This window comes from Culex quinquefasciatus, chromosome 1 (genome assembly GCF_015732765.1).
Source record: "Culex quinquefasciatus strain JHB chromosome 1, VPISU_Cqui_1.0_pri_paternal, whole genome shotgun sequence".
NCBI classification, from domain to species: Eukaryota; Metazoa; Arthropoda; class Insecta; order Diptera; family Culicidae; genus Culex; species Culex quinquefasciatus.
In genome coordinates, this window is record NC_051861.1 from 29,489,184 (window position 1) to 29,515,260 (window position 26,077).

General features: G+C 37.3%; 1 protein-coding gene across 3 annotated transcripts; it reads left to right on the forward strand.

Annotated features, from left to right (window-relative positions):
- LOC6038059 (protein glass) lies at positions 1 to 25,757 on the forward strand. 3 transcript variants are annotated; one of them, XM_038249197.1, is made up of 6 exons: positions 1 to 672; positions 12,090 to 12,321; positions 18,658 to 18,791; positions 23,337 to 23,462; positions 23,615 to 24,832; positions 24,902 to 25,757. In XM_038249197.1, exons 2-6 carry the CDS (start codon positions 12,217 to 12,219, stop codon positions 24,972 to 24,974), a joined length of 1,656 nt encoding a protein of 551 aa, XP_038105125.1. In that variant the 5' UTR covers positions 1 to 672; positions 12,090 to 12,216; the 3' UTR covers positions 24,975 to 25,757. The 3 variants fall into 3 exon arrangements, with proteins under 3 accessions (XP_038105125.1, XP_038105126.1, XP_038105127.1); XM_038249198.1 differs by lacking the exons at positions 1 to 672; positions 12,090 to 12,321 and adding an exon at positions 12,407 to 12,630; XM_038249199.1 differs by lacking the exons at positions 1 to 672; positions 12,090 to 12,321 and adding an exon at positions 12,408 to 12,723.
- The last annotated feature ends 320 nt before the right edge of the window (positions 25,758 to 26,077 follow it).

The window sequence follows — 26,077 nt, forward strand, 5'->3', positions numbered from 1 at the left end:
CTCAACCTGTCAAGTATCTCGTGTGCGTGTTTCTCCTCCTTCGGGTTCGCGCGGGCTGTTCGGGTTTTTTTTTTAAGTTTTTCGTTACTGCCCTTTTTTGTCCTCCCCCTACTCCGTGATCTCCACTGCTTTTTTGCGTTTTTTCCGTGCGTCCGTTTTTTTTTCATCCCAACGTTGACAATTTTTTGGGGTCAAATGTAAAGGAACAAATTTGAGGTGAACCGAAACGAGCGAAGAAAAAAAACCCGTCAAAGTTCGTGCCAAAAAGGGATCCACGCTCAGGATGTCGTCTGGAGACCACCCCAAGGTGGCCCCATACTGAACCATGCCGGTTGTGCGCCTGGTTCACTGGAAGCTATGGATAGAGCTGTTGTTCTGCAAAAAGGTCAAGGATAAAGTGCACTTTTCACAATGGTGAAGACGACGACTGGGAAAAATATTAAGTGCAGTGTGACTGATTGTTCCAGAAACAAGTGCTTCTTATTATTATGATACACAACTTCTTAATGTCTAATAAGACAAATAAATAGCAGATCTAAAATTATCGATTAGGCTAGGAATTGTTAAAATCTTGACGAGTGTGCAAAGTTATAGCAATTCAGTTTGTTTTCCCTTTTCTGTTGAGTTTGTTTCGTTACATTATTTTTCCAGATATCGACTTCTGCATCCTGGGTAAGTAAGATTGCTTTTTTAAATTTTAGAAAACCGTAGATAAAAAACTAGATAGTGTATTTTAAGCACTTTTTCATAACCCTTTGTACAAAACAATGAAAACTGAAGTCTTTTGAACAATTTTGACTATTTGTTTCATCAGTTTTTTTTGTTTTTGAGCAGAAAAATAGTCATTTGAAAAAAAAGTTGTTTCGCCTGTTATGGACCCCCTTTTCCTTTAGTGGACCCGGGTCCACTATAGGCAAACTGTTATTTTTATACCAAATTTAACCGATATTTGATGTTTTCATGCATGGTGTAAGTCCAATGATAGATATAATGAATAAAAGATGGATTTTGCTCACTTTTCATCATAAACAAATATGTTTTGTTAACAAATTTGGCTTTAAACAACAACAAAAACTAACAGACATTTAAACACATTTGTTTCCGAAAAAGATCAGAGAAAACGTTTCAAAAATCACTGTCAACATAAAAATTATAAAAAAAGTAATTTTGATGCACATTTTTTCATATTAATTACATAAATGGTTGACCGAAACTAAACAATAGATTTGTTTACAGTTGCTGATAAAACCACGCATGTTTATTTAAAAAAAAATGTGTTGTTCTTGATTTATTATTATAAAATATCATTTCAAACTGCAATTATGATGCTTCAGTTGAGTTTAACTGACTATAGTTTTGATTAATTGTAATTATTTTACGGCTTCAGCATTTTTGCTACGTTTAACATGAAACAGCTATATTTATACTCATAATTGAAAAAATATGCAATTATGTTGATTACAACAAGAGAGAAACTTTTGGTTAAATACACAGTTTTCTTCATTTTTGAAGGTTTAATTAACAGGGGTCCACTTTTGGAAAAGTTTGGATTTTAATTTTCGCTCGAAAATGAGCAGTCCTTCGCTTAATTTTAAGAAAGTTCCTTAAAATTACATTATTTCGACTTGCTGAAGTTAAACAATCTAATCTAATCTAATCGAACACAAGCGCAGCCAGTCCGAAGAAAGCATCCTGGAAGAACTTGTGGTAAGATTACGCCTCAAGTTCTTTCTTGTCAATATTAATGATTACAGTACATCCGTGTTCCCCGAAAATGTATAGCAAAAATTAAAGCGGCCAGGCCTACTGCGTTGCATTAACAGCAGAGACAGATTCTGTGAACGGATCACATTTCACAGAATCATCAGGGGAGGAAGGATGCGTGGACATACCGTACCGAACGCTCCGAATCAGTTGTGGTGTGGTGTGTAAGTGTAAATTTATCAGATAATAACATTTAGTGGCGTGGGGAGGGGAGGGGGAGGAAATGAGGATAGGAAAAAGGGAAGGTGGGAAAGAGATAATATGGAAATATCATTTGATCAATAGAATATTATATAAAATAAGGGAATAAAATCATATATCGAATAATGATAGATATATGGATAGATCTCACCAAATCAAGATTTAACAGCTCCAGCAGGGTTTGAACTTATCATCAAATGCCACTTGAATTGTAAATCTTCTACGACTTCTAGACTTGAACAGGACTCAAAAATCAAATTCCAAAAATATGACAGCGGAAAAAATACGTCCGTTCACGCTCCCAGGTTACTTCGATCCCGACTTGCTGAAGTTTAACAATCAGTCAAAAAATGATTGAATAGTTAATTCAATCATAAAATATAAATGCAGTTTTGTTGTAAAAATGCTAGTGGCCATGGCTGATTTCAGATGTCGAACTCAAAACACTTATTTTGGTGAAAAGGACATTTAAATATCAGTCAACATTGATTTAAATGATGCTGAACATGCAAAAAAAAGATTTGTAGGCAACAACACGCTAAAATTGTGATTTTATTGAATTTTTCATCAAAACCCTTCAGAGGGTCCACTATAGGAAAGGGGTCCACTAATGGATAACGTACCCTATCTCATGCTCAAACAATGGTAACAACTGGTAGAATATTTTAATATCTACAGTACGAACAATCTAAATGTTACTTTCAGGACGAAATAAAAAAAACGTACTTAAAATATTAAAATCGCACTACAAATATAAAAATTAGGAATTAAGATTTGGTTGAACAGAGAAATTAACATTAGATACGCATTTTTCAAAGTTGAGGTTGCAAGAAAAATGTTTAAAATTTGGGAGCGATTCACTGTAGGGGAGTTTGGGGTAATATGGACAGTGGGGGTAATTTGGACACCCCTTTAAAATCACATTTTCTTCGGATATAAAGCTAAAACGGCATTTTAAGTGATAAGGCTAGTACTAGTAATGGTCTAGGAGTATGGACAAACTTTTATTTTATTGATTTTAATAAAATTTAATCAATTGATTGGAGGCTTTTTTCACAAAACTGTTTATTTGTTTTGTTTTATAAATTGAAATTAAAAAAAAAAAAACATTTTTTCTCATATGATGGCCTGCAAGCTCATGTGAGCTTCAAATTTGGCCCGCCATTAAAAACACTTTGAGCACCCTTGAACTAGACCCTAATGTTGATTGTTTTTGATTAATTTCTTTGACATTTCTAATGTCTTTGCTGGTTTACAATAATATTTTAATTTGAAGAACTACGGAATGTAAAATTAAAAAATGAATGGTTTCAGGTTAATTAGTTCCAAATAAAGATTGATTTAGATAAATCTAAACGATACCTTAATCACTAAAAACTAAACTTGTGCCTAATTTAGAATCGATGTTTAAATCATTACAGAATGAATGATTAAATTATGTATACTACACTGAACTATTAGTTATCTCCCTATTGAATTAAAGTTCTATCACAAAACCATTATTTAAACCTTTGATAAAATATTGTGAGCAAAAAAGCACTTTAAAATATAAAGCAATTACAAAACCAGGTTGAAGGTTAACAAACATGCTCAAAAAATCAAATGTTAAACTTATTCTCCAACATGTGTCCAAATTACCCCATAGGGGTGTTCATATTACCCCCACACAAAAATGTGGGAGGTAATTTGGACACCTTCTAATATTTGCAATAAAAATGGTTTTTCTTCAAAATTTGTCGAAATGAATAAAAAAATTCCATCAAATATTGATCCTTGCACTGTAACTTGGATTTGGCCCGCACTTTTGACAACAAAGTTTCCAAAAACTAGGCAACCAGCAGTTGTTTATTTACATTTTTAGTCGCAGTTTCCACCAAACTGGACATTCGCACTTTAAAATTGCGATTGACAGGTGAGCAAAATCGGCTCGCTTTGGTCATTTTTTGAGGAAATTAAAATTTCTTAAGCCAGTTTGACAAGACGCAATAGTGCGATCGATAGCAATAATTTAGTGCGAAGTCCAAGTTAGTGAGAATTGCGCAATATGATCTCTATTATCCTCTGGTGTCATCCACATTCCTTTAAAATATCCATACAGCCCGTTGCAGAGCTATTTCCTTAGGGTGTCCAAATTACTCCACACTCCCCTAGTTTTACGCATTTTACTACAACTTCAAATCTAGAATACTTTTTCAAAACAACCAATACGCCATGGGTTTCCTATGTGCATAGGACAGGAAGTTACGAGAAATAAATAAAACAAAGGTGAATTATGTAATTAGGTGTCTTTTGAGGCATATTCTCCAGAAATTTGATGATTATTTCTCTAAAAAAAATCCTGGTTGGTCACTTTTTCGTTTGACACTTTTTTAGTTTGTACCCCGTTGGTTGGTCAAAGTCAAACTAAAAATGGAAAGAAAAAAGTTGGTAACTATTTTACAAAACCCGCAATGTTAAAAGATAACCGTGGAGGCTAGCTATTGTTTTACATTTCGGGTTTTGTGAACAAGTTACCTATTGTCTAAGAATTTGCATAACAGTTCCAACTGTCAAAATGCTTATCCGCCCTTTTCTCGTTTTGTTCCAGATTAGAGGGTGACAATTCTCGAGATTTTCAATTTCCCGGGAATCGAGAGTTGAACTTGGAAATTTCCTGGGAATTCCCGGGACCCGGGAGTTTTTTTTACTACGCCAACAGTGTCAAAAATTTAAAATTAAAATTAATAAATTTGTTTCTTTTAAATGAATTCAGTTACTGTTAATTGCCTCATTGTTTTGAGGAACTATATAAAACTTTTGATTTTTTTCTGAATCTGCAAAAACAAAATCGTTTCTTGAGTTTTTTAAGACTCAACATTGTAGTTTAAAATATTTACGAATCTTAATTCGCACTGAATGATTTTTCAAAAGGTTCACAAACTTGTTATCAGATTTTTGTAAAAAAAATAAATAATATAGCTTATATATAATTTCCCATTATCGGGAATTTTGCAATATGATAATCAACGACTCAAAACAACAAATTAAATTGTGTTTTTGTAATTATAAAGTTCAACATTAAATATTAATTAAAGAAATATTTACAGTTATCAGGAAAACCTAAATGTTCACAAAAAATTTGGGGTCCACCTTTTTTTGGCTTCTCTCATTTATAGTTATTGGAATTTTTGACAAGTTAAAATTTATACTTTCTGAATAAGAAGATTCTAAACAATTTTGCATTTTCAACTGTTTTTCTGATTAGTTAATATATTTTTGCTTTATATTTATAAGTTAAAATTTCCCGGGAGTCTCGACCGAATTTCTCGGGAATCGAGAGGTCCAAAAATGGTCAATTTCCCGGGATTTTTTTCCCGAGAATTCCCGCTCGTCACCCTCTACTCCAAATCTTATCATTATATCCTACTCTAATAATACTCGAAGGATTCTACTCCCTAAAATCATGCCATCAATTGATTTGCCAAATTTTTATGAAACTGCTCAGCTTCATTCAAAATTTGCCGCATTTGAAAGCAAGCCGAAAAACAAAGAACGGGGCGTTTCCCAAATTCGTCGTTGCCTTGTTGGCCGTCGCCATGCCAGCCAGGCCAGGCCAGGGCCAGGGCCAGTCCAACTGCATTCGATTGCGCGCGCTGTGTGTTGATGATTTCAAATGCTGGCACGTGATTGGTCGCACAGCTCGCAGCAGCAAAGAAAACCAGAAGAGCTGGCCACGAGCATGAGGGCGACGGCAAATCGAGTGAGTCCGTTTGTGCTAGCGCTCTCTTTCTGTTCTTCTGGTGTGTTTGTTTGTACATTTCTTACAGCCAGCTTCCCCTATGAATTGGGTTCGACGCTGGAAGAGGGAACGAACGTTGCACAGTGGTCGAGGAGTTGAAATTTTTCCTCTTGGAAATCATTAGGTTTGTAGTGGATTTTTAAATCAGTGTTTTTTTTCGACCTAAAATTCAAGAACACTTTCGAAAAAAAATCTGCATAAGGCATATAAGAAAATCTAAATAATAGAATGAATGCAACGAAAACCTCTCTCTGAAATGTTTAATTTGATTTCTGGCTTATATTGATTTCTAAGAGGCAGTATTTGTAAATTCTGCTCGGTTTGTTCTAGAGGTCGTATCGATGTGCTCCGATTTGGATGAAACTTTCAGCGTTTGTTTGTCCATACATGAGATGAACTCATGCCAAATATGAGCCCTCTACGACAAAGGGAAGTGGGGTAAAACGGGCTTCGAAGTTTGAGGTTCAAAAAACCTAAAAAATCTTAAAATTGCTCGCATTTCCGTGAAACTTTATCAATTCCAACCCTTGTAGATGCATTAGAAAGGTCTTTTGAAGCACTTCAAAATGGGCTACAGACATCCAGGATCGGTTTGACTTTTTCTCATAGCTTTTGCAAATTACTGTTAAAATTGATTTTTTTTTTAAACATTATTATCATTTTGCAACAGCCTCCAACACCCATATTCCCACAGGTCAAAGAAAGGTAATTTTATGGACTATAAGCCTACGGTATTAACTTTTTGGTCAATCGCAGTTTTTCTCATAGTTTTTCAATTTTTCTACAACAAACATTTTACAACTTTAGTTTTTGCCCTGTAGGCTTCCATAGAGGCACTTTTTGGTCTCAATTTTGTCATATTCAGAATCCTCGGAAAATTTCACGTTAGTTAGAAGTATTTGAGTGGTAATGGTGACGTTCCGAGAAAAACGCGTTTGAATGTTTGACCTTGAATAAACAAAAACGAGAGCACGCAATGTAAACAATAACAAACACGTTTTGTTTGGCTGACCATTCTGTGCATTGTCCCGAAGTTTGGTTGAAGTTGATTGCTGGAGTCCCGAGTTATAATTACAAATGTTTACGGTAGTCTAGCTTGTACGTGCGTCAAACGCATCCTGACCTGAAATCCCTTTGGCCTTTTGTCACACTTCATCAATTTTCAGGGAGTGACAAGATAGCACGACAAGATTGAAACTACTTTTATATGAAAAGTGACAAAAATTTTCGGAGCTTTTTTGGTATTCATTGAATATCTTAGGATTGAAATCGAATTTTGGGGATCTGTGAAATTTTCCGAGGATTCCGAATATGACAAAATTGAGACCTAAAAGTGCCGCTATGGAGGCCTACAGGGCAATAACTATCGTTGTAAAATGTTTGTCGTAGAAAAATCGAAAAACTATGAGAAAAACTGCGATTGGCCAAAAAGTTAATACCGTTGGCTTATAGAAATATATATGAAATTACCTTTCTTTTGACCTGCGGGAGTATGGGTGTTGGAAGCTGTTGCAAAATGATAACAATGTTTAAAAAAAATCAATTTTATCAGTAAATAGCAAAAGCTATGAGAAAAAGTCGAACCAATCCTGGATGTGTATAGCACATTTTTAAGGACTTCAAAAGACCTTTCGAATGCATCTAAGAGAGTTGGAATTGATGAAGTTTTACGGAAATGCGAACAATTTTAAGATTTTTTTGGTTTTTTGGACCTCAAACTTCGAAGCCCGTTTTACCCCACTTCCCTTTGTCGTAGAGGGCTCATATTTGGCATGAGTTCATGTCATGTATAGACAAACAAACGCTGAAAGTTTCATCCAAATCGGAGCACCTCGATACGACCTGTTACACATTGGTGAAAAACTCGCTCAAATAATTTCTTCTGTTTTAGTCTTGCAAAAAAATAATTATTGAAATTTTTAATTTTCTTGAAATTTTTTTTAAAGTGTTTTTTAGTCAATTTGAGATTTTACTGTTTTCGATGGATGCCGAAAACATAACAGCATTAGTAGACCACTTTCAACCATTTTTGCAGTGAGAAAAGCTTGGAAATTTTACCAATAAATTTCCGGAAAGATACCAGTTTGTACAAGGAAATTTGAACAATTTTACAAGGCATGAATGCCACAAAAGTGATAAAATGTCTGTAATTTTAAAAATATCTTACTATCCAAAAAATCAATTCGTTTTGATTTTTGAATTATGAGAGCAATTCTTTACGAAATCGATCTTTTTTTTTTGAATTTTTTTTTGCATTTTTTAATTTGGCTGAAACTTTTGTGGTGTTTTCGGTATGGCCATAGAAGCCATTTTGCATCATTAGTTTGTCCATATAATTTTCCTTACAAATTTGGCAGCTGTCAATACAAAAATTATGTATGAAAATTCAAAAATCTGTATCTTTTGAAGGAATTTTTTGATCGATTTGGTGTCTTCGGCAAAAATGTAGATTTGGATAAGAACTACACTGAAAAAAAAATACACGGTAAAAAATTGGTTATTTTTTATTTAACTTTTTGTCACTAAAGCTTGATTAGCAAAAAAAAACGCTATTTTTATATTTTATTTTAATTTTAGGGGACATCAAGTGCAAACTTTTCAGAAAATTCCAGGTTGTGCACAAAATCTTTGACCGAGTTATGAATTTTTCGTTGTAAAATCAAATTTGCAATCAAAAAGTACTCTAGTGAAATTTTGATAAAGTTCACCGTTTTCAAGTTAATGCCATTTTTAGGTTACTTTTTTGAAAATAGTTGCAGTTTTTCATTTTTTTTAATTAGTGCGCATGTATGCCCACTTTTGAAAAAATATTTTTGAAAAGCTGGTAAAATTCTCTATATTATGCTTTTTTGAACTTTGTTGATACGACCCTTAGTTGCTGAGATATTGCCATGCAATGGTTTAAAAACAGGAAAATTGATGTTTTCTAAGTCTCAACCAAACAACCCACCATTTTCTAACGTCGATATCTCAGCAACTAATGGTCCGATTTACAATGTTAAAATATGCAATTTTCGATTCAATTTAATTTTCCGATCTTTCCAAAAAAAAAATATTTTTAAATTTTTAAATCCAGACTAACACTTTAAAAGAGCCAAACATTCAATATTACGCTTCTAAACTATCTACAGAACATACAGACACCGCCTTTTAAGAAAATGGCATCCCTCTAAACGGCTTTTTCGTGGCGATCAGACCCGGCCATTTGAGGTTATGTTGAAAATCACCCTTTTTTGTAGTCGTCTTAATAGCTTTTTTATCATAACTTTTAAACAACTAAATGAACCTGTACAAACTTCAATACCAAGCTGTAGGGCCTGAAAGTGAACAGAGTGGACCACATCCGGACAAAATTCATTCAGCCAAAGCCAAGAAAATCAAGTGCATATTTTTTATCAACATCCCCACACACGCACAGACATTTGTCCAGAATTTGGTTTTGAGTCGACAAGTATGGAGGTGGATTTCGGAGGACAAATTAAAAACTTCATTTTCCAAATGATTTTATAGCCTTTCCTCAGTGAGGAAGGCAAAAAGGTTCGCTAACTGCAAATCATATTTAAAAAAACATAACTTAAACTGCATCTTTAAAAAACATCTAAAATAAGGTAACTTTTCTTTGTCAAAAAATGTGCAGTTAAACTTAGGCCGTTGCAAATATTTTTTAAAGCTTATGTCGCCAGGGGACAAAAAAAAATCCAAAAAACTTAAAAATTTCCATGAAAATAGAAGTCTAATCAACTGAAAACAATCTAAAATGCTTTTTTCTGCATTGATAATCATATTTAGCATGTTTGGGCTTCATTAAAAATGTTTTGAATTTTTATGAAATCCCACCGCACAAATTTTGTTTTTCGCAATAAATAAAATTTTCGTCAATACTTAGATATTCTGGAAACTTATGATGGCAAAACAACTGGACAGGTGTAGAATGCATTTTAAAACACTTATTTCATTAAAGTGTTGAAACCATGACTCGTAATTTCAATTTTTATACTTTTTATTTTTTTGCCCCCTCTCGACTTTGGTCTGAGTCGAGGGACATAAACTTCCAAAAATATTTGCAACGATTACACCATGCAAATATTGCACCATTTATCCAATTTTGCCCCAAAGTCTCATTTTTCCACAAATCTTTTTTTTAGAGGAAGGGATCTAATTATTTATCGACTTAATTTTTCCGACAAATTTTTAGATTAGGATTTTTGGACCTCAAATTCCAACTTTAGAACTATAGTGCAGTACAAACGTTTTAATTCGGCCAAATGTTTTAGAAAAAAACCCGATTCAATCCCACCAGGGGTGAGATAGAGCCTTTCTTACTAAACAATATAACTTCTTTCAATTCATAACATCGACTTTGTTTATTTATAACGTCAGCACAAAAGAAAGTGACATGATACAAAAAAATCTTATGATGAAAGCAAGGTATTATTGATGATGTGTTTTCCAAAATAAATTGAAAAAGCAATTTTCACCAAAAGAATATTTTTAATCGTACAAATTCTTAATCAAACAAGCGTTTATGACAAACGCAAGCATGGCAAGCTTCCCAAGCGCCAGTGACGACGCACACCGCGGTTTTGGTTTTCTAGTTTTGGTACGAGCCCATAAACCGAACAACGCAGGCGCAAAGCAAAACCGAGGTACAAGTGAACCGCGTGTGCCCCACAGTGCAGGGAAGCTTGCCATTCAGCATTTACGAAAGTGAGAGAGCCAGAAATAGCTATTTTTACAACCGCACCACTACACACTCAATCGCGATACCTTAGGTAGATAGCCACTGGTGTCGCGAGCATTGAAAACTTTGAAAACGATATAAACAATGAAAAGCTTAGAAAGCTCTTATTGGAATCCAATGAACTTTGTTAAATAAACTTACGAAATCACGACAAAATGAAGCCTACTTAAAAGCGATTTTAGGAGCACACGAGAAACAAATTGTTTGTAGCCGGATGAATGTCCAAAGCTACAAAAGTTTTTGCATAAACATTGGACAGTTATGCAAAAACGGACAGGGCAAAAGAAACCGAAAAGCTACAATATCTTACATGTTGTAAAAAACATCGGTAGACAAGCAACTACAAACGAGTATATCTCGAGCCATAAACTAGGGGAACTATACCCTTTCTCAGCCTATTTCTATTATCGGCCTATCAGCACTTTGATCATTAATTAAAGCTTTTATAAAGTGTTTTTGACTGTTCCAAAGTAATAAATGACTCAAATTAAAGTTAGCAAGCAGCTCTCCATTGTTGATACATCTGAAAATGTTGTTTTAATAGCGGAAAACGGTAAAAGTGATGAGAATTGGTCGAGTGATTAAAATGGGTATATTTCCCCTATATGCGCCAGCATTCTCGCGCCAGTATTCGAAGCTCAACTTGACAACTTGTCGACTTGGCGACGAAGCGTCAAAAATCGATGCAGTGTGATTTTTTAGCGATTTTTCCGATTAAAATTCATGCGGAATCGTCATATTTACGAACATGAAAAAGACGTCCAGTCATAAAGTAAAACATATATCTTTCTTCAGTAAGAAAGGCAAAAAATTAAAATTAAAAAAAAAGTTTGAACGTTAAATTGTGATTTAAATCGAAAAGTACCTTTGTGTTTTTTTTTGATAAAGTTGCGAGTTAAAAAAAATGCAAATTAATAATAGTAGTTTATGCAACATGTTGCAAAAAGAGGATTTTTTCAGCACGAGTCCTACATTTATCCAACGAGGTTCACCGAGTTTGATAAATACGAAGAGTGCTGAAAAAATCAAGTTTTGCAACGAGTTCCATACAACATTTTTTGCAATTCCAAAAAACACACACTGAGTGAAATTTAATGTCAAATTTTCATGTATTTTGTCAATAAATCGTTTAAATCAAAAAAATGTTGAAAAGTGTTACTTTTCGAAACAAGTGCTGAAAAGTTCAACTTTTCAGCACCCATTTCAGTGCTGAAAAGTAGAACTTTTCAGCATTTATTTTGAAAAGTGTTGCTATTCGATTCTGTTATTTTTGGTACAGAAAAGTAGGCTATTTCGTCGTTCAAGAATGACAGGAAAAGTAAGTTGTTTCACGACGGAATTGCAAAAATTAAATTATTAAATTTTATTCCGAATTCAATTCTGAAAAAAAATCTTGGAAACTGAAAATGATGATTTTGCCATTTTGTATTCCATCAGGCGATTTTAATTAAACAATAAATAGGTCTGACAAAAGCCAATAAATTTTGAACCTGGCTTTGCACACGATTTCTGCATTCGATATTATAGTCTGCAGTTGTTGTTTTGTAATATTTTCCAACTATCTAATTAGCATAACATATCGCTCTCTCTCTCTCCTCTCCACAGATCACAACCCAGAGGCTAGAACCGTCAGCCATTGTAAAAGCATCCGACATCCCACCACCCATCACCACCACCACCACCTCCGTCACCGTTGGCAACGGCGACGCTCCCGACGGTGGAAGGTGGAGCCATGTACATATCATGCGGGAGTGTCGATAGTACAACCCCGATGGAGCCGGAATCGGGATACGTCCCGAACAACCCTCTGTTCGGGGTTCCCCTGGACAGCCCGCAGGTGAGTTCGCGCTTTCCCTTCTCCCCTCGTAATGGATGCTGCTGCTGCAGGAGGAAATCTAAAGGGGAAAACATTAGGTGCCAACTAGGGACCCGGAGATTCAGTCTGGATTTTCATCTCGGCCAAACCGGTTCTCTAAAAAATAAACGCGCGTTTTCCACGGCTTCTCGTGTCTGACTCCAGACTTTACTGATTGTGGAAAAGTGCAAGGATTCTTGAAGAAGGAAAAATCTCCTGGAAAAAGTGAGAGTGAACGGAAGATTGGATAATCGGTGGTGCACGTACTGAAGCCCCATGAGGATTAAACAAGTGTGTTTCAACTGCTAACTGGATACTTTAAAAAAGCATAAGCGAAAGTGATTGGATAAGTTTAACCTTTAATCCAAGGATTTTAACTCAGAGGTGAACAGAGACCCGGATAATAAAGCAATTATAAAAGTGACCTTAAAAATACCATTGCTTAAGTTCTTTCAATTAAATATACTGGAAACGATAGACCAAGAAAAACATCTGCCCAAATCAAAGCATTAAAAGTCTTTATGCAATTTAAATAAAAAGTTGCTTTATAACGACAACTATCTTGTGTTAATTATTTGCTAAGCTTTTTGGTTCAGTATTTTTACAATTTTGGATTGAATTAAATTTTAATTCTATTCTTTTTCATTTTCGATCAGATTCGACGGAAAAAAACACATTGGAAAAATAAATATAATGTTATTATCTACAAAACTTATCCCACATTTCTAGCACTAAAACTACTTTGAACATAACCATTATTTGTTTTATTATTTTAATATTTCAAACACTCTGGAGTGGAAAACATGGTCATCTGGAATATGGATGTCTGCTAAGCAGATTTTTCTCTCTCTAGATAGTTATGTTGACTCATCAGGGCATTGGCATCTCAAAGATTGTTTAAACTAGATTTGGATTTTCATCCAAATATCGCCCAATATCACTATCATTTTCAAAATTCAACAAAGTCCAGACTCGATTATTTGAAGTTTCGACTATTCGAAGTTCGTTCGTCCGAAGGTTTCTTAGCGCTTCGGGTAATCGAATCAATAATTACATTGCTCATAACTGAAAACATAATATTTTTTCAGTGTAGTATAGTAACCTGGATAGTTAATAAGCTTATATCTGTAAGCCCATACATCCATTTGAAAAGTGGTCAAAGACAAACTTATGGGAAATTGGGCGAGCTTTCCGGTAAAAATATTTTCGAGACTGAAAAATCAAGTCTGTCATATAGAAATTGCCAAAAACCATCAAAAAACCTATTTTTTCAACATTTTTATTTTTAAAACCGCTGTAACTTCACAAGGATTGGACTTAGGACCATGGTCAATATGGAGACTTTTATGTAAAATTGTCTGGAGAATCAACTCACGAGTTCGGTTTTTGAAAATTTTGACGTTTAGAGCACTTTTCAAAAAAAACAGTTTCAGTAAATGATTTTTTTATTTTTTTAGGTGAGTTGCTCCATCCTGCATTTTTCGTGAGTCTTTTTGTAACATCTTAGGCTTTTTTCACAAAAATTTTGAACGAAAAAAAATCGTGGGCTCACCTTCAAAATTGACTTTTAAACTTAAACATAAAAAAATCTCATAAAAGTGGCGTGTATTTTTGTTTCAGTGTATTTTTTTCGGAAAGCCCGTCAAATTTCCTACAAGTTTGTCTTTGACCACATTTTGATACGATGCAACGGCTTCGAGATACAGAAATATTTAAATTACGAAATACAAAAATATTTAAAACACTTACGCCCTTCTCAAATGTCATTATCGAGTGTAACTGGCTCCATATACACAAAAATGGCTTATATATGCCTAGGATAACATGTCTACAAAGTTTCATTGAAATCGGAGATGGTCGGGTACAACCGATTCCCTATTTGACATGGAATTGCTCTATATAATTACTTTTTTGATTTTTTTAAAGTTTGGTTAAACATCTGTAATTGGGTACTAAAGTCCTATGTCAATTTTTATGTACAACGGTAAAAAACACGATTAAAAAATCGCTGGTATTTGCACAAGTAATATCAATGTTTGGTATTTTCATACCATTTTTTAGTGCACCAGTTGCAGTTAGTGAAAAACGGAAATGATCCAAATGCAACAGCCAAATCTACTCACCTGCTGATTCCATGTTGTTCTTAGTGATATTCTTCACCACATCGAATGCATTTGTCATTGATGGACGGCCTGTGCTTGAAGTTCTTGAAGCTTCTGAAAAATAACAAGATTGAAAAATAAGTGTTGTTAAAATGAAATTGGATTGAAATTCATCAAAATTCATTAATCTGTCGATTGACAAACAAACAAAAAAAACCCAAACCTCTTTCTACTCCAAGGAATCTTCCACCCCAGTGTTTGAACTGACGACCTTTGGATTGCGAGTCCAACCGCCGCCATCGATTCCCCCGGAGCAGGCTTGGTTTGGTGTGTTGTTTGTACTTATGGCATGGAGACGACTCCTACACCTGAAATGACTTAACGGCCTAACAACAACCAAGGCCGAGACCGACATTTTACTTCCTCATCCGATGGAAGGTTGGAGCAGATGGGAATCGAACCCAGAATCATCCGCTTACAAAGCGGATTGACACGTTTTTCAAATTAATTGATTATCCCAACTTAGAGAAATTTCAAAGATTTAAAAAACAAATTCTTAGTGGGTACATAACAAATATGAAAAACTGCTTTAACATTTTTGGGTTTCAAGTCATTTTAGCGCAAAATAAATTATCTTGACAAAATTGGTAAAAATTCCCCATAGTTTCAGAGGAATTTAAAAAAACACTTAAATACCAAAATATGGTATTCTGACTTAGAAAATTTTCCACAATTTCAAGTCATTTCTTTAGGGGGTACATCAAAAATGTTTAAAATCAAGTTTGAATTTTCCCGGTTTCAATGAAAGCATTCGCTTGGAGACATTATTTTAGCGCAAAATTAATTATTTTGTCAGAGTTGGTCATAATTTCCCCATAGTTTTAGAGGAATTCGATAAAATACTGTAATACCAAAATATGGTGTCCAACCATTGACAAATTCTGCAATTTTGCAATATCAAAACAATACCATAAATTGGTATGATACCAAATTGTGCTCTTGCATAATCCTTAAGACAAATTTTACCAAATACCAAAATTTGGTATTGATACCAGAGAAAGGTATTATTACGCATTTCCCTTGTTATTTACCCATGCTCGGGTTGGGTCATCTAAAGACTCTCTGAATTTAAAACGTTTATAACCGCATAGGTTCAGTGAATATGGTAGACTTCTCTCCTGTTATGTTGCGATGTTCTGGACCATTCCATTTAGTCCTTGTTACAGCCGTAGACCCACAGTTCTTAACTTAATGCACTGTAGCCTGAAACACTCACTGAAGTTTTGACATGTTTCTATGGTAAGCTTCTTGCACAAACGGTTCAAACGGTTCAAACGGATTAAAACAAAAAAAGTCATGTTTCAATTTTGCTTGGACTTAAAAGAACTGTTACTTTTTGCTGATACGCGTCGAATGAAGTCAAGAAATAATCAAAATCCATAGTAAAATATAGATTTTATGAATGATTTTAGAAAATGCAAAAATAGGATTTTTTTACATTTTTACCCAAAATGCTCAAACTTTAACAGTTTGTAACTTTTGAGCCCCGAGGTTTAGAGAATTGATCCAGAAGACATTTTTTCATGTCTCAGCGAAATCTTTCGAAAAAATGTCGGTCTCGTTTGTGTACATTAGGTCGTCCCAAAAAAAATGAAAAGTTGTCAAATCTTTGATGCTCACTCCAAGAATGATAGTTAAGGATGTCAGTAACAATGTTTAAAAAAAAAAAGGCATTTTTCGATTATTTTTCAGAAATGCGCGTAACAATCATACTAATGTCATTCAAATTTGGTCGCCTTGGGCTTCAATGTCCCCTGAACAATTTTGTTTATAACACTTCACAATGTGACGAAAACGACATATTTATAAGTACTGCTCTGTGATCTTCTCGATATTAACAATAAAGCTTTAATGGGTAACTTTTTTATGAGAAAATAAGTTTTTTTATAAATGAATTTGTTTCATTCGAATGTTTATGGAAAAAATCACGTTCACAGCATTCAGATATGAACTTTAATAAAATTAATTTTGATTTATGATTATTTGTCGTTTACGTCACATTGTGTCACGTCACATTTGTAAGCGGATGATTCTGGGTTCGATTCCCATCTGCTGCAACCTTCCATCGGATGAGGAAGTAAAATGTCGGTTCCGGGCATGGTTGTTAGGCCGTTAAGTCATTCCAGGTGTAGGAGTCGTTTCCATGCCATAAGTACAAACAACACACCAAACCAAGCCTACTCCGGTGGAATCGCTGGCGGCGGTTGGACTCGTAATCCAAAGGCATCATATCAATCAAAATATATAAAAAAAAATTAAAAAAAACTCATTACACTTTATACTTGGAGATCATGTAACTGACGAAGGTTACTTGGTCCAAGCGGGTCTTGCAGGTTTTGAATCTGCCGATGTACTCGGAGAAAATGCCCCACAGCTCAGCAGAACTGTAGAGCACCTCCCCGGCTTCCTCTTTCGTGGCTCCACCGTCTCGGGAGCCACTGCTTCCTTGGCTTCTTCCTGCGAGGCGAGGGCGATCCTTCGATGTTCCGTCCGGGACTGCATCCGGCAACGGAGGGAATTCCGCCGGCGTGAACGCCGGAACTGCTGGACTCTGCTTCTCCGCCTTCCTTGCCGGCGGTTACGGTTTCGACGCCTGCTGGCGCCTCCGGATGAAGTCCGCACGCTTAGGGCAGCTGCGTTCCGTGGCTTCGTGGGCTCCAGAGCGGTTGGCACACCGCTTCGGCTCGGCTTTTTGGACTTTGTACTCGTCCGTCTTGTGGGGACTCCCACAGTTGTTGCACCTGCCTTTCAGGTGACAGTTCCTGGTTCCATGACCCAGCTGCAAGCAGTTCCTGCACTGGGTCACGTTCGGCCGCTTGTTCCGGTAGGCCTCCCACCGGATGATAGTTTTTGCCACAATTTTCATTGCAGAGAGCTTCTTCAGATTGGTGTATCCCTTGGGGAAGACCACAATGTACGGAGTTTCGTCCACGGTGGACTTTTCCTTTCGCTTGATGATATGCACCTCCAGCGCGTCTAGCTTGAGATCTCTCTTTAGCAGGTACTTGACCTCATCCGGTTTCAGGTCATCAGGTAAACCACGAAGAACTACCCGTTCGCTCCGTCGTTCGTGGGTGTAAAATTCCACTTTCTTCCTCTTGAGGAGCTCCTGCAACTTGTCAAAATCTTTGACAGAGAGCAGGTCACCTTTGTTCCAAATCGGGTTAGTTTGTAAATCGGATTGAAACCAAATATACAACTTTCCACTATCACCACGAGCTTGTAATAATAAAAATCCGTTGTGTTCTTCACCACCAAAGATGGTTGCTTTTGTTTACTTGCCGACTGGCCGGGTGCTGAAACCGCGTCTCCTCCTCCTGCTGGGCTGGCATTGTTTTTGTCGCCCGAAAGCGCGCTGAATTTGTTGCTGTTGAGCAGGGTCTTCTCAACTTTTTCTCCTTCGATGCCGATTCCAGTGACCTCGCTGGACTTCTTCCGCTTCCGATTCCCGCGGACGGGACGAAAATCTTCCTCCTCGGAGGATTCCTCCACCTCCATCCGTCAAAAACTTCCAAGCACGCGAGATGACAACACGAGCAAAACACGTCTTAACTTGTCGCTGGCTGGCGACTGAGTGTCATAGTAGTCAACGTTATATGCTAAAAACGGCTTTGCGTGCATGATATGGAAATAAATTGAAAGATAAAAAAAACAAAATGATCTACGTAAAATTTCCTATAAACTGAATGCATTAGTTTTGACTGCAAATTATTTTGGCTCGCTTTGGAATGATTTTTTGAATTTTTGAGCTAAAAAATACACATTTTTTCCCCTAAAACGCTCTGCCATGCCCAAACACAAGCTTTTATGGACTATGTCTGTGCAGGAATTTGTTCAGGGGACATTTAAATATAACTTGAAGCCCAAGGCGACCAAATTAGAAAGACTTTAGTATAATAGTAAGACACATTTTTGAAAAGTACTCGAAAAATGCACTTTTTTCATTCAAGCTCCGCGCGCGAGTTGTAAACCATTTTTGGGAATTTTTTGTTGCTTAACCAGAAAAAGTGATTTCAAATTTGCACTTTTTTTGCAAAATTGCGTTTGTATTTTCAAATTTGTTTAACTTGCCTAAATTAGGATATCACTACCGACGCACAACATTCAAACTTTCGAATCGACGTTATCTTTCTCTCTGTGTCTCGTCCACCCACAGGAATGTCCCTCGTCCTGCGGCGGGAGCGGTTGTTCTAGCTGCCAGGAGAGCACATCTCTGCCGCCGTTGGCCGGCCTGCACGGATCGGATTTCGCCGACTGCGGAAACTGTCTCGACCACAACGGTGCGCTCAGGTAAGAATTGGTGTGCAATAGTTTTTTTAATGTGATATAAATGTAGACGTAAAAAAATACTAAACAAAAATTTAAGTCAAACTAAGCCAAAATTGTTATGTGAATAATATTTTGAAACTAACATTGTTAATGAGGAAAATAACTAAAATTTAAAAATTATATTTTATTGACACTTTTCAAAATAAAAAAAAAACACATTAGAGTTTTAAAAACACTTCTTTTCTGAATCAAACAAAACAATTATTTCATAAGTCAATTTAAAAACTCTCACCTGAAATACTCAGAAGAGATAGTAAATGTAGTTGCAAAATGCTGGCAAGACCACAAAATCAGCAACCTCAACGCAACGACCAACCGAGGGATGATGGTTGGTTGGATGCTGTGAAGGTGGTTGCTAAGTTTGAGTTATGTTGCCTCAGAAACGAGGGGAACCCGGAGAGCACGATTGGTCGCACGGTTTTTGGTGCGTTAATTTTCGCAGAAAAAGAGCGCCAAACATTAACGTGGAGCAGACGTGAACGAAAAACCGCATGTCACCGGAGAGTGAACGAATATCTTTTTGGTTTGTGGTTCGCGCTGATGCGTTTCGGCAGGCATTATGTTGAGTTTTTTGTGGCAACAGAGGCTGACCGATGAGAACGACCCTTTTCGCAAGGCTGGGCAACATAATTGGCAAGTTGGCTTTGGTAAAAAGAGGGCAAACAATGCGTTTTGTTCTGGTGTGAGACGCTAAACTGGTCAACAATGGGTTAAATTCTATTGTGTTTTTGCCAGTACAGGAAAAAAAGTTTCTTATCTTCCTGGTAAAGCACTGGTGCACCACTCCAAATTTTAAAATTTTGTGTGGATTCAATGTTTGTGGGTCAAAGTAAAGCTATTTCAAAGATATCGGACCAAAATTTACCCATAGAGGGTTAATCCGAATCGAACCATTCCCTTCCTTTTTGGCATTTTCCTAAAAAATCATCTTTTTGTTAATTTTGTATAAAAATAATATTTTGCATCTGCAATATTTAGGGTACGTTATCCAATAGTGAACCCTCTGAAGGGTTTTTGATGAAAAAATCAATACAATCACAATTTTAAGCGTGTTGTTGCCTACAAATCATTTTTTGGCATGTTCAGCATCATTTAAATCAATGTTGACTGATGTCCTTTTTACCTAAATAAGTGTTTTGAGTTCGACATCTGAAATCAGCCATGGCCGCTATCATTTTCACAAGAAAACTGAATTAACTATCCAATCATTTTTTGACTGATTATTTAACTTCAGCAAGTCGAAATAATGTAATTTTAAGGAACTTTGCTGAAATAAAGCAGTTCTATTTTCGAGCAAAAATTAGGGGGGTCCAATATAGGACAACGAAAATCCAAACTTTTCCAAAAGTGGACCCCTGTTAATTTAACCTTCAAAAATGAAGAAAACTGTGTATTTAAGCAAAAGTTTCTCTTAAACATACAATAAATGCTTGTTGTTATCAACCTAAACGCATATTTTTTTTCAATTATGAGTATAAATATAGCTGTTTCATGTTAAAAGTACCAAAAATGCTGAAGTCGTAAAAAATTACAATTGGGTCCTAAAATGAAGCTTAGATTGCTGATATTATTGTTTACAGCGATAAAGCTTATTTTTCTGAGTACAATGACATTTTGTTCGACCACAAAGAGTTTAAAATGGATTTTTAAATCAATTTTGAAAAATTAACCTCACGGTCCTTCTTGACAGAAAAGCTCCTACTTGACAGCTCGTTCCAAGGGGACCATAGTTGATCCATCGAAAAAATGTTGTCTTGTCAAAAAAAAAATTTGCATTAAAATGAAAAAAAGTGATCAGAAATGGTTTTTAATCGTGTTTTTTACCGTTGTACATAAAAATTGACATAGGACTTTAGTACCCAATTCAAGCAAAACAATGTAAAAGGACCGAAGCCGAAGTGTAAACAAAGAGTCTATCCTGCTCACGTCAGTTGATGTTTACATTCGAAACGAGCAGGACAGACTCTTTGTTTACACTTCGGCTTCGGCCCCTTTACAATGTTTTGCTTGAATTAATCAAAACTATAGTCAATTGTACTTAACTGAAGCATCATAATTGCAGTTTGAAATTATATTTTATAATAATAAATCAAGAACAACACATTTTTTAAATAAACATGCGTGGTTTTATCAGCAACTGTAAACAAATCTATTGTTTAGTTTCGGTCAACCATTTATGTAATTAATATGAAAAAATGTGCATCAAAATTACTTTTTTTATTATACATATACAGTGATTTTTGAACCTTGGAGATGGAGCCACACGTTGCCGTCGTTTCAGGGCTATTTGCAAAGATGGTTTCCGATGTTGATATATATCACACATTTATTTTATATTTATATACTTGTGTTGTTAGAAATCACAACTTTTATACTATGTAAAATTGCAAGATATTGATTTTTTTATTTGCATCTCAATATTCTTGTTTATAAAATCTGGTAGGAACAGGTTTAATCTTTTTGATACATCGTTAGCTTAGGTAGAAATTCATAAAGCAAAGCAACGCTTACGCACAACAGTAAGAGAGGTCTCTTCTAGGCATTTTGGGATTATATTAAATAATTTATTTTTTTCTTATCTTAATGATGTTAGGTTAGGATCTGGTATTTTAATAAATAAGTTTTTTGCAAGGCACTCAGAATAGCTAGTTTTTTTTGTAACTTTAGATTGTTTAATAATTCCAGGCCGACAGTTCTGTGTAAACGAGTTAAGTGATGCTATCAGAATCTCTGATTACAATTTAAATGATATATTAACCATTCGGAATTGTCAAAACATCTATAGAGCCTCGATCAATCAATAATGAACTGATATCGGACAAAATTTGTTAATCTGTTGAACTAACGGTTCTCGGATTATGGTTGTATCGACCATTGTTGCGAATCGAGGATTTACTGGAGTTTCGACGATCAAATGGAGCCTAACATTTCAAAGGGACACAAGGGTTCTGTGAACAGGAGTTCATCTCTTTCACTCAAATGACAGTTTATATTAGGTATGATAGGGATACACTCTGTTCAACTGTTCATTTATGTTTATTGGTTTTGGAACCGGCAAGTCAGATTTTAAAAACAAGGTAAAGGAATGTTTGGCTTTGCAATTAAAATTTCGGGGATTTGAGATTCAAGTTACTTTAAGACAGTTTAGTTTAGGTTGTTGATTCAAGTTAGTTAGTTTTCCGTAAATGAATGATTGGACTTAAATGATCAGTTGAACTGGTCGGAGTGTACTATTTCATTAGCAGATCTGCTTCTAGTTGTAATGTACGACAAGACTACTGACGGACGCGACAGGACGGGGCCCAGAAAAAAGTCCTCAAGATTTATATTCCCTGAAAAGTTAGTTTTCATCTTTTGTTTTCCAGTATTTTTTTTTAATTTCCTTTAAATTTGAAATACATCATAGGTTTTCTTTGTATAAATCTGCGATTAGTTACATTTTCTTATTTAATTAACTCATAATTTAATTTCTCCGGGCGTTTTTACTTTGGATCATAATTTCAGATTTCCTTTATTCAGTGTTAAACTTAGATTACCGTAACTGCTCAAGTCATCCAAATTCTTACTACTCACACCAACACTAATTTTCTTTCACCTTCCCCCTCCCGATCCCCTATATCTTCCGGTGGTGTTCATTTTGTATGCAATACTAGGTAGTTCGGTCACTACCCTTTTTTCCACAAGAAACCGGACTTGGACTGACTTGAGGCCGCGTCCCCCACCTTGCTCCGTAAAACGAAAACGAAAACGAAAACGAACATATACAGTGATTTTTGAAACATTTTCTCTGATCTTTTTCGGAAATAAATGTTTTTAAATGTCTGTTAGTTTTTGTTGTTGTTTAAAGCCAAATTTGTTAACAAAACATATTTGTTTATGATGAAAAGTGAGCAAAATCCATCTTTTATTCATTAGATCTATCATTAGACCTACACCATGCATCAAAACATCAAATATCGGTTAAATTTGGTATAAAATTAACAGTTTGCCTATAGTGGACCCGGGTCCACAATCTGATTATGGACCCGGGTCCACTATAGGAAAAGGGGGTCCATAACAGGCAAAAAAAACTTTTTTTTTCAAGTGTCTATTTTTCTGCTCAAAAACAAATAAACTGATGAAACAAATAGTCAAAATTGTTCAAAAGACCTCAGTTTTTTTTGTTTTGTACAAAGGGTTATGAAAAAGGGCTTAAAATATTGAAAATTTGTGAAAAATGTGCATCGGCTCTACTAGGGGGTCCACTAATGGTTAAAATACCCTAACCAAATCTACACCAATTGCACTTAACATTTTTGCAAAGCATCAACTTCTTCCCGCTTCAATCCCGTTGCGGTCACTCGTTTCTTATCAAAAAAAAAATTAGATGCTTGCCTGAACACGCACAACCACATCTCCAACCAGTTTATGTTTGAGTTGAGACCTCTAAATTGAGTGGTATCAATTACAAGATTGCGGACTCTCTGGGAACCGTTTGCTAATTTTTTTTTTTTGCTCCCCCCACAGCTCACACACCAACCTAGGCAACTACTGGAGCGAAGATATGAGCACATTTCCGGGACTGCCGCCCTTGGACATCGATCCGCTGCCCAGTTTGTTTCCCTTCTCGCCGTGCGGTGCCGCCACCTACAAGTAAGTATTATCGCATCATCGTGTGCGATTCGTAGATGCTCCAGTAACGGGGGTTTGGTAATGTGAGACAAGCTGTGGAAGCAACTGGCGCGCTTGATTAGCGGTTTATTAGTCTCATGTCTAATGCTTTTGATCGTCCCTCCTCCTTCTAGCCGTCCCGAGCGGCCAACGCACGACGTGGCGGACGTGCTGCTGTCGCTGAAGCACGCCGTCCTCAAACAGAGCCCCGATCTGCCCCAGATGGGCCCGGTGTCGCCGGTGTCCGCCTCGCCCGTGTCGTCGTTTGCCGCCGTTCCCCCGCACCAGGCGTCCCTCTCGTACACGGTCCACCATCCGCAGATGCTGCTTTCGCCGGTGGGCCACAACTCGCACTACTCAAGCCAAGCTCAATCGCAGAACGGTGCCGCAGCAGTCGGATCTGCGGCCTATCCGTCCAACTATTACGAAACGTCCTGTGCACAACATTCCGGCCCGCCGCTCTATCCGAGCATGAGCGTCAACGTGAGCATGAACATGACGATGCACGGGTACGGGACGGCCACAGCGGCCGACGGGACGCCAATGCCGATGCAGTGCTCCCAGATGCAGTGGGGTCCACAGACGCCGTCCTCGTCGGTGAACGTGCTGTATCCGCCACTGTTGAGTCCCGTCCCGTACCATCATCCGGCGGCAGGTGCTACCTACTCGTTCACCGCCGACTTTAGGCCACAAAACCAAACGCAGAATCTTTCCCCGGTGTTAGAGTCATCCAAGGGTTCATCCGGGTTGCACCACCTTCACCAGAAAACTCCTTCCTCGTACTACCTTCACCAACAGCAGCAGCAGCACCAGCAACAGCTAGTAGCGAGTAGTGCCGACTATTCCCCACCAAAGAGTCCCCAGGAGTACGAACAAACCGACTTCCAGCTCAAGATGAAGTCGGAGAAAGCGCTGGGAATCAACTTCGAAGACGAAGAAGACGGCAGCGTCAGCGACGCCGGCAGTGGCCAACCCGGCGACAACAAGCCGAACCTGTGCCGTCTGTGCGGCAAAACCTACGCCCGTCCGAGCACACTGAAAACGCACCTGCGAACGCACTCCGGTGAGCGACCCTATCGCTGTTCCGACTGCAGCAAAAGTTTCAGCCAGGCCGCAAACCTGGCCGCACACATCCGGACCCACACGGGCCAAAAGCCGTTCCGTTGTCCAATCTGCGACCGGCGCTTCTCGCAGAGCTCCAGCGTGACCACGCACATGCGAACGCACTCCGGAGAACGGCCGTACCGGTGCCGGGCCTGCAAGAAGGCGTTCAGCGATAGCTCAACCCTCACGAAACATCTGAGGATTCACAGCGGGGAAAAACCGTACCAATGCAAGCTGTGCCTGTTGAGGTGAGTCGTTGAAGCCTTCTTCTCAAAACCATCTTGAAATACCTAGGCCATTCTAATCTCCTCCGTTAGGTTCTCCCAGTCCGGTAACCTGAACCGCCACATGCGCGTCCATGGAACCAACGGCCAAGCGCTGATGACATGACAGCAAAAACAAACGCAGCAATCTCTACATCCTCCACCACCCGGTCATCCACCCCCAAGCTCCGCATTCGCCCTGCCAAGCTCCGCGTACCAACCGTACCGAACTGCCGCATCCTCCTCGGCAGCATCGCTGATGGCCTCGACGGCCAGCAACGCGTCCACTTCGCTAGGACAAATGTCCTCGAGCTACCTGTCCGGCGGTAGCACCGGTGCGAGCAGCAGCGGAGGCAGCGTGACCGCCAACTCCTACAACGGGTTCCGATTTGCGCCGTCCCACCACCTTCCCCACCCCCATCATCACCATCATCATCATCAGCTGTCCTACATCGAAGAGTACCATCACTATCATCAACAACAGCGCAACAAGTACGACGACATTAGCTTGTTTAGGAACAACTTTGTAAATATATTCTAAAAGAAAAGAAAAATCTGTGCTGAAATCAAATCAAAACATCTCACTCACAAACAAACATGAATAATTTGTAAGAAAATACACACACACAACGCTCTCCCTCTAATTGTTATTACATGTCTGCCGGCACCACTCATGCTGCTGAGTATCTAGTCAACTGTTGTTCAACCCTGGAAAAAGCACTACAAAATGATCAATAAAATGAAATTAACTCACTCACAAGACAGGAAGAAACCACACACCACACACTCATTGTTGTCTGTATGTTTGAAAATCTAGTTAAGGAATGGACAAGAGGCCGTTTGTATGGGAGATGAAACAGTTTTCGTGTGGTCTAAGCCGAATTTATTGAAATAAAATTAAATATTAAAATGAATGAATGTATCTGAGATGACAAACCATCATAAACCACCTGATTTTAGTTGAGATTTAGCAGTTCAGTAGTAAAAATGCGATAAAGAAAAGCCCACACAAATTTAACATGTCTTTTCGGTATGTATATCCTATCCCCATACCCGCAAGCAACTTGGTACTGAAACACATGTGAGCGCTAGGTGAAAATAAGCTACGTGCATATTTTTCTTTTTTTTTTGCAATTGTAAAGGCTAGTATGGAGATCGAAAGGAAAGGGGTCAAGAAACAACTTTACAAACAGCAGAACCAAGGAGAGGAGCGTTTTCTTGGGGCTTTTC